General features: G+C 37.1%; 1 protein-coding gene across 2 annotated transcripts; it reads right to left on the minus strand.

The window, feature by feature from the left end:
• Positions 1-2099: 2099 nt before the first annotated feature.
• Positions 2100-9371, minus strand: asmt2 (acetylserotonin O-methyltransferase 2). Of its 2 annotated transcripts, none has more exons than XM_067615212.1 (9): positions 8823-9371; positions 8619-8709; positions 7351-7525; positions 5950-6079; positions 5668-5736; positions 5444-5562; positions 4015-4152; positions 3269-3391; positions 2100-2647 (listed from the first exon to the last, which is right to left on the minus strand). In XM_067615212.1, exons 2-9 carry the CDS (start codon positions 8697-8699, stop codon positions 2436-2438), a joined length of 1047 nt encoding a protein of 348 aa, XP_067471313.1. In that variant the 5' UTR covers positions 8700-8709; positions 8823-9371; the 3' UTR covers positions 2100-2435. The 2 variants fall into 2 exon arrangements, with proteins under 2 accessions (XP_067471313.1, XP_067471314.1); XM_067615213.1 differs by having other exon boundaries at positions 8619-8706; positions 8823-8925.

Here is a 9371-nt window from a genome sequence, read left to right on the forward strand (position 1 = left end):
TGGACAAAATCCTTCACACCAGGCTTGTTTACACGTGCATAGCTTTTAATAGGAACAAAATTTAAAAAGTGAACAATTGACGGAATAAAAAAGATGTGTCTGATTTCATCTGAAGGATGCATGCTGCCAACATGTTTACTGGAGTGATCAGAAGACAGAAAACAGGGTTATGGTACCATGAGCTGATACAAAAAGGACAGTTTTTATATGTTTCTATCACACATCTTGATATTTTGCATTCACACCTCATCAGTGACACACATGCTAATCAGGAAAATAATACACTCCTCAACTTAAAAAGAGAAATTCTATGTAATAAATATGTAAAGTGTAAATGCATTTCAACGGTTTGTAAAAATCACACTTGCTGCTGCAAATATTTCAAAGTGACGTAACATCATCATCATCATTCACAAGAATAAGAAAAAAAAATGCATCTAGAAAAACAACAAACGTCACCAAGAACAGGTTTTTTAAACAGTGCTACAGTATTTTTTTTCCTTCAACAAGCCTTTAAACTGTGACAAAGACGTGAAAGTCACACAACCAACAAACCAAAATGTTACAAAAATGAGAACTTTTTACTACCAGCAGAGGATTAACGGAGGTAAACGGAGGTTTGTCATGAAGGACTGAGTCCTATAGAGTCTAATTTACGTGCACCTGAACTCGTCGGAAAGTTGGGAACATGAACACACACAGTCACACTCAAACATATCACATCACAACACACACAGCACAGATCTTCACTTTTTCTCCAGACCAAAATTCAATGTTTCTCCAAAACTTCACATCTTCACTGCAGTTGGAAGTTTTGGTCGGATTTCTTCATGTTGCCGGACGTTTAACGTAACAACAGGATGAATCGACGCGATTAAAATGCAACTGAGTGCTTAGAAAGATGTGGACATAAAGTACAACAACATTCAGATTAAATAATTTATAGTTAACAGACATTTTGAGTAGATTTCCTTTAACAGGAAGTCGCCCAAAACATCCGTCATGAACAAATTATTTAATCATCAGATCGCTTTCCTACTGATGATTTTAAACTGGACAACAGTCAAATGATTCTGTGGATGAGATGAAAGTGTTGAAGGTTAATTATGTGTTTATGGCACTCGTTTATGTGTTTGTTTGTTTTTTTTAATGTAGGAATTTGATGGTATTTATTTTGAATATTAAAAAACGTGAAAATAAGATGAAGAAAAATGTATAATTCTAATTCAGATAAAAATTGGATTAAAAAAATAACAATTGCAGTAAAAAACTACAAATCACGAATTATCTGCACATCTCTGATATTAGTCTGATATTCTGGCTGAATATGAATAAAAAAATGATCCAAAATCTGTCGATGACTGGTGGATTTTTGGAACACGCCTCTCTTAATTGCATAATTGCACTTTGTAATTGCTCGTTTTAATAAGTGCTATATGAATAAACTTTATTATTATGATGATACTGCAGAAATATTGAGACAGAACTATAATCTGATATGATACCGAGGACTATTCAGTGTTTGATTCTGGTGTTATAGGTGGCTGTGACTGGCTGATGTTAAAAAGATATGACTGCCAGTATTCATCAGATTTTGCTTATTTTTGTGACCCTTTTCTAAGAGCATGTCACTTACTAACAGTCTAAAAAGTAAAAAAAATGTTAAACTACATCTTTTTGCTTAAAAACACTTGCTAACATTAGATCAATTTTAAAAATATTGTCATAAAAACACCAGAAAACTACATGTGTGCATTTATAAAATTGATCAAATAACTGATTGTCAGGTTGTCGATGAGAATTCCTTAAACTTAAATCAACATTTTTATCTTGCAGAGAGTTATATGAAGAGATTTTTATCTCTCTTACATCTCTTAGATTAGTTTAGCATAAAAACTGGAAACGGGAAAACATAATTCCCTTTTTAACCACAACTTGACTTTTTTGCACTTTGGTTTTTGTACGAATTAAACAAACGAGATCTTAAGTGTTAATAAGTGAGCTTTAGAGGTGCTGGACAGATCCAGGCTAGCTGTTTCCCTCTGAGAGTGCCATCAGTCTTCTCATCAAACTCTCAGCAAGAAAGTGAAAATTTCCCAAAATGTTAAACTATTTCTTTAACCTGGTTTAATTCTAATGGAGTCTAATTGGTCAAACATTAGTCAACAGCAACCACAATCCAGAAAATGTCTCTAGTAGTACGATCCTTAACAAACAACTTTAACTGTTATCACATTATCTGAATCACTGGGATTGACCACAACATTAAACGGAGATCCGTGTGCACTGAGACTAAACAACAGTTTCCTTTTTTTTTCCAGAGCTTATACGTTTTATATCCACCACTAATCTTTTCCAGGCCTTGAAATGCTCAAGTTCAACTCCAGACTTTTAAAAGAACGCCTCTCGTCGAATGTCCCGGTCTCAGTCGGAGCTCATCTGACGGCCAGGATGGCGTCGTAGGACTTGCCGGTCCGGCAGACCTGCACGTTGCGGAAGCCGGTCTGGTTGAGCATGTGGGTGTACTCGGACGGCGGGCGCTCCCTGCCCTCCGCCTGCACCAGCATGTTGAGGGAGAAGATCTGAGCCATGACGGGACCTCGTCTGTTCTCAAACAGCATGGCCTCCACCAGCAGGACGCCGCCGCCTGACAGGAACATGAATACGTGCAAAGAATAGTGAAAGATGAACACATGAACACTTGTTTTGACAAGTTTGAAAATCACGTTAAGACACGTTTGTGGTTCTCAGAGTGTCGTCTATCAGGGTATCTGCACATCTTGAAAAGCCTTCAAAAGTATTGACATTAGTTTCCTCAAAAAGTGCCTGAGAAGGCATTAAAGAGTCTTACATTTAGCTTATAAACGTGTTAAATATTTTCTATTATTTGCTTAGTAATAAAATGTTTGAGTATCTGATTGCAGGCTCTCAGAAGACGTTAACACACCTATGAACTGAGAAAAGGGAGGATGTTCAATCCTTTATTTGAGAAGTTTTAACCAAATTGTTATCAGTAATTATCTGCTTTGGCTACTATGTTTATGATGCAACCGCCACCCTATCAGCAACTATCTAGAACTATAACTGAATGACACTTATTAACACTCTATTCAATTAACTATCAGAAAATTAAGAATATCAGCAGTCATTTTGGAAGCAGAAAAAACATTGCAAATCATTTCCCATGTTGCAGATTTGCATTTCCTGTGCATCAAACACAAATGACCGAGTGAAACTGCAGGTGACACCGACACACTCTGAACCTCACCTGGTTTGCAGGTGTCGTAGATCTTCTTCAGCAGCGTCAGGCACTTGTCTTCAGGCCAGTCGTGAATGATTCTGGCCAGAACGTAAAGGTCAGCGGGAGGAATTTCACCACTGAAGAAATCTCCTGCATAAACAACAGAAAGTCCAAATTCACTCAGATTAAGACATTATAATTCTAAGTCAAACAAGTGTTTCTCTCCTTATGAAGAAAGTCTGAGGCTGCACCGAAGCGTTTAGATGTTTTGTCTTCATATTTGTGCTGTTTGTTCCTGTGATCTGCTTGGATTGTTGCATTATGTGACTGTTTTTTATTATGAATATGTTCTTTTATACACTTGGCTGCAACTAAATATCCCCTGATGGGATAATAAAGTTTTGATTTGACTATTATCTGAGTGTTCGTGACTCGTACAACAGCTCAGGACGACTTGTAAATTCTGTTCGTACGAGAAAATTGATGAATGCAACAAATTTTGTGCTTCTTAAGAACTAAACTGTTCGTACGTTCTTGCAGGAGGCCCGATGACTTTGATTCTTTAGTGCTGCAAAATATTCTTAATGTGATTAAAAATACGTCTTTCATGTAATGCTGTATAATTTAGATCATTATCACTTTTTTATCACTATACAAAGAGATAAAAAGTGAGAAATTAACTATTATATCACTGTTCATGATCATACATGGTTTTTTTTACTAATTATCACTGTAATGTTTTGATATGGTGAATAAGGCTGAATGAAACTCACCACTTTGAAATACAACAGCATCGTTCTCCTGACAGAAATGTTTCTGAGCCGTTTCCACGACCTGCGGGAGGTCAAACACCGTGACGGAGGAGGAGGGATACGCCTTCGCCATCTCACGGGCCAGAGCACCGGTGCACCCTGGGAGTTATTCAGACAGAAGAGTATCAGCATGTGACACCAAGGGGAACTCAGCAACTGAGTCAGAAGTTTACAGCTGCAACGAATGATTATTGTTATTATCGATTACTCTGCAGATTATTTTCTCAATTAATCGATTAGTTGTGTCGTCTGTAAAATGTCCAACTAACAATCCAAAACCCAAAGATAATCAGATTATTATCACAGAAGAGTGAAAACCAGAAAATATTTACATTTGGGAAGCTGGAGCCAGTGAATTTTTACAATTTTTGCTTTAAAAAAATTGTTTATGTGTCTGTAAAAAATGTATGACCTTTATGATCTACGGACGATTATTTATTTCCAAATAAATGACAACTGGTCAAAATGCCAAGACATGTTTTAAAATGCGATCAAATCATAAATATAAATCAGATTTTCACTTAAGAGAAGTTGAACAATCAGTATTTGATTGTGTAACTGTGATAGTTTGTCACGTTTGTCTTGGTATGTTCAATAAATCCATAATCAATACGTTAATGAGCTGAATCAGGTAAACTGCCGCCACAGAAAGATGTGAACACGAATCCATAACTGTGGTGATCTGTTTATTTTATCTGCTGCTGTAGCAAAGTAGACCGAAGATCAGCCGCTCTGATGAGAGTTTATATTTCAGCTGCGAAAAATGTTGTTTATATTGTAATATTATTGATCCTTTAACACTGATGTTGGATTTTGGTTTTTTCATTTATTTGAAGCTGTTTAAGCAGCTGTTTAAGTTTAACACCTGTGTAGCTGTAATTTACATTTTAGGCCCAAAGAGGTAAAACTATCTTGATTAGAGTTAAGAATTCAAATTTGTGTAGGAAATTATTCTTATTATTCTCCAGACATGATTTAAGATGTAAAAAAAACTACCTGCAAAAATAATTAGTGTCTGATATATTTTTTCCCACAAAAAAAAGTTTGATTACTTCATTAAAATCCTTAAAACAATATCTATTCATTAAAAAATCCAGACTCTATAAAAATAAGTTTTCCTGTTGAACACCAGATGTCTCCTCCTTCACTGTAAAGCCAGTTCTCAGTGTTTGTGCACTGGAGGCTTCAAGTTTCCACATCACACTTGTTTAAGCTGCATACTGGACAACGATTGGCTCCAAACTAGTTGTGATGTCACAAACATTCTCGTAGGTAAACGCCTTAAACTCAGCAGATGATGAGATGTAGCCATAGTTTGCAGCAACATTATGTATTTCAGATTAAATCTGATCTCTAGATTGTCTCTGTAAGCAGCTTCACGGCCTCTTACCTCCGAGATCTACTATGTTCTGATAGCAGGAGAGGTTGAACGCCGTCACGATGTCGTGTCCGTCAAGAACCCAGGAAGAGTTCATCAGACCCATAAATTTCAGCATCTCCTCCTCCGATCTGTTTAGGATCAAACACAGAATCTCAAAAATCAAAAGATTTCCTCATGACAAAGTGTTGAAATTACAACAATTAAACATCTGTAGAAACAAAATCAGCACCGACCTGTAAATAGCTTGGAAAATATCCTCTGACGGGAGGCCAAAGGTCTTCTCATTCTGATTCTTGCCCTCCCTGCAGGGTGGAAAAGAAAATAAATGATGTTAATCCGAATGCAAAGTTTGTTCTTAACTCCTGTTGAGTTTGTTTTAGTTCTGCAAACATTCTCACAGGCTGAGCTGCAGGAAAAACTACAGTTCATCTGCTTGCAAAGCCTCATGCAACGCAAACATATCTCCACTTTATTCGGTTTAATCTTCTGACCTTTTTCCATTTGAAGCCACTAACCTGACGGCGTCCACCATGTTGTTCCACAGCGGGTAGATGGTCTGTGATTGGTAGATGATCATGTCGTGAAGAGACTTGGCGCTGCCTTTGGCCAGGTAAAGATTCGCCACGTCAGTGCTGCTGTAAAAAGCTGTTAGAACAAAATATATTCAAATTAAACGACTATAAATCAAATCAAAAGCTCCAGAACAGCTGCTAAATGGACATTGAGGTGAGATTGTTTTAAAGAATGAACTTTAAAACTCAAGAAGGTGCTCTGAAAATATGAAAATTTAAACATCTACAGTTTCATGACAACTGGGCAAACTCCATCTGTGATGAAGATCATGTGCTATGACCGAAATCTCCAGAACAACTACTAAATGGATACTGAGATTAGATTGTTTTTTTTCACTTTTAATGTGAAAAGTGTTATAAATTCCCAACATGGAGATTCAATGAATCAACAGCAGTTGTAAGAATTCACAGGTCAGTTCACCAAAATCATTGTTTTTTAATAGTTTTAGTGAAATGGTTCTTTAAAAGTGATACGCAGAAAAAATAGGTTCATTTTCTTTATTCCTGAGTTGTTTCTTTCCCGTTTCTTTGGTCTTTCTTTGTGATATATTTGCCTCAGAAAGGATCACTGACTCTTTACGAAAGAAATTAAAGGCCTGATTTAACCTCTGACATTTAACTAATTTAACTCTCTAAAAAGTAAAAATATATTTTACAAACTTAGTTTCAGCTTTTGGTTTCCATTATTTGCAATTTAATATGCAAATAAAACCAGAATGATACTGGATAAATCTGATGATGATGTATTGGCTGATAGTCCTTTTTTAACAGATAATTAAATCACATTAAAGAATTATCATCATGTATTGAGTGGGACATTTTACAGTTGATAAATACATTTGTCAGTTCTGGATGAACAAACTCTGTTTCTAAATTACATCAAACGCTTCTTTGACATTTCTGTGCTCTAATCTCTTGTTACTTACTGGGAAACATATATGTTGATATTGTTATATATGGCCAATATTATCATCTAATCATCTAAACTGATCATCTAATTAGAGGCCTAATGAGTAGGAACTGTTTTAAAAGCTCTTTGGTGGTATGTTCAAGGACGCTCCGACATCTGAGCTGCTCACAGTTGACCACAGAGAAAAATGTAGAGCTGCAACAATCAGTCGATTAATTGATCCGTCGATCAACAGAAAATTAATCAACAACTACTTTGATAGTTGAATAATCTACTTAAAACGTGCCTTACACAGAACTACTCTCTGGAGACTGAAAACATAATCGCTGTAATTAGTTTTTGGAGCCGTTTCTAAACAAACTAACTTCTTCAAGGTTTGTCTGTCTGTCTGTCTGTCTCCTCCTCCTCCTCCTCCTCCTCCTCCTCCTCCTCACCTGTCCCAGCTGTGGTCTCCACCTCCAGGATCTCGATGCCCACCAGCGCGTCCAGCAGCCTCTCTATACCGTCCACGCTGGTGCCCAGTTCCCGGGCCACATGTTGGGCGCTCAGGGGCTCCTGAGACTTCAGCAGGAGGTCGAACACTCCCAGTTCACAGGCTGAAAATATCACCTGGAGGGACGAAGATGCAACCACATCAACACCTTGTCACTGGAAGACAGACATTTATAGACCCTCCCTGACTGGATCAAGAAGGACTGAGTGCTGAGATGAACTAATTATTAAAACAGACATTTTTTAATCAATGAAATAATCATTTAAGCCAATTATAAAGCAAAAACGCCAAACTTATTCTGTTGCATGTAAGGATTTGCTGCTTTTTTTCTGTTTCATATGATTGTAAATTAAATATTTTTGCACTGTTGTCTTCAAAACTATAAATTTGAAGATGCCATCTTGAGAAATTGATATGTGCATTTTTCACAAATCATTTATCAATTAGATAAGAGCTGAAACAATTAGTCAATTCATCTTTTATAGTCATTTATCAGGCTAAATGCAAGAAATGTATTAATTCCAGATTCTCAAATGTTAATATTTGCTGGTTTTCTTCATCCTCTATTATATTAAGTTGAATATTATTGGGGGTTTGACTGTTGGTCAGAGAAAACAAGTAATATGAAGCATTTCTATCATATTTGTTGACATTTTATGGACCAAAAGACTGATGATTATAAGAAAATAATCATTAGTTGCAGCCCTACTCCAGATTAATCAATGATGAAAGTAATGATAGCTGTAGACTGATGTTTATCTAAAATATTGATTAATTAAAGTCTGAATTGTCACCTTTGACACCCTGAAGCCCTTGAAATACTGAAGTTTGAGTGGACAGTGCAGCTCAATTAATCAGCAACTATTTTGATAGTTGATTAATCATTTATGGTCATTTATGAGGCAAAAATGCAAGAAATTTACAAGTTACAGCTTCTCAAATGTGAATATTTTATGGTTTTCTTTGTCTTCTATTATATTAAATTGAATACCATTAGGTTTTGGACTTCTGGTCAGACAAAACAAGCAATATGAAGCATTTTTATAATATTTTCTGTCTGAATTAATGGACCAAAAGACTGATGATGACCTGAGAAGATAACTAGTAATTGCAGCTCTGCACCAAGTCAAACAATAATGAAATGAATCACAGCTGCAGACTGATGTTTCTCTATATAAAATATGCATGAATTAAACTCTGAATTGTCACCTTTGACACCCTGAAGCCGTTGAAATACTCCAGAAGTTTGAAGGGATAGTCCAGCTCACTCTGGGACAGATGCTCTGCCATCACTGCACTTCTGATGGGAGACAAAAAAATCAAAACAGAGCTGCTCAAACTGCAGGAATTCATGCAGGAATTAATGCAACTTCATGATGTCTGCATGCGTGCATCTTTTGAGCCGTCACTCACCCGGTGCTTGTCGCCTGGAGAGCAGCCAACACGACGATCAGGAGACAGACTGTGATGATTTCTGGATGTAAATTCGGGGGAGTTTTGTGTAGGTTTTTTTTTTTGTTTTTTTTTTGCAAAAGCAGCCAAGATGTCGCCGCGGTGTTTGTGGAGCTGCTGTCCGGATGGAGTCGGTGTGAAATGGTCGAAGGGTCATCAACGCTAAAAAAAACACAAATTGCGGATGTGCATGAGATATGGTGGTCGCAGCAGCTTCGGCTTTACGCAGCGGTGATGGCCGACAAGCGACGACAGAGACGAGTTTGACTTCAAGCACACATCGTTCAGCGTGTCCAGGTGCAGTTCCCGGATCCGCCGCAGCAGCAGCGGCGGCGCTGTGGAGCCGCTGTGGATGACTGGGCGGTTTATTGTTGGAGCCTCAAAACTTCACAAATCTGCACAATTTAAACATAAATGTATTAAATTTGGCGTCCATAATGTCTGTCAGTGACTGAACAGATAATTTAGAGCTGGTTCAACAACCACATTATTTAAAATAACTACATTAAT

This window comes from Thunnus thynnus, chromosome 16 (genome assembly GCF_963924715.1).
Source record: "Thunnus thynnus chromosome 16, fThuThy2.1, whole genome shotgun sequence".
In the NCBI taxonomy this organism is placed as follows: Eukaryota; Metazoa; Chordata; class Actinopteri; order Scombriformes; family Scombridae; genus Thunnus; species Thunnus thynnus.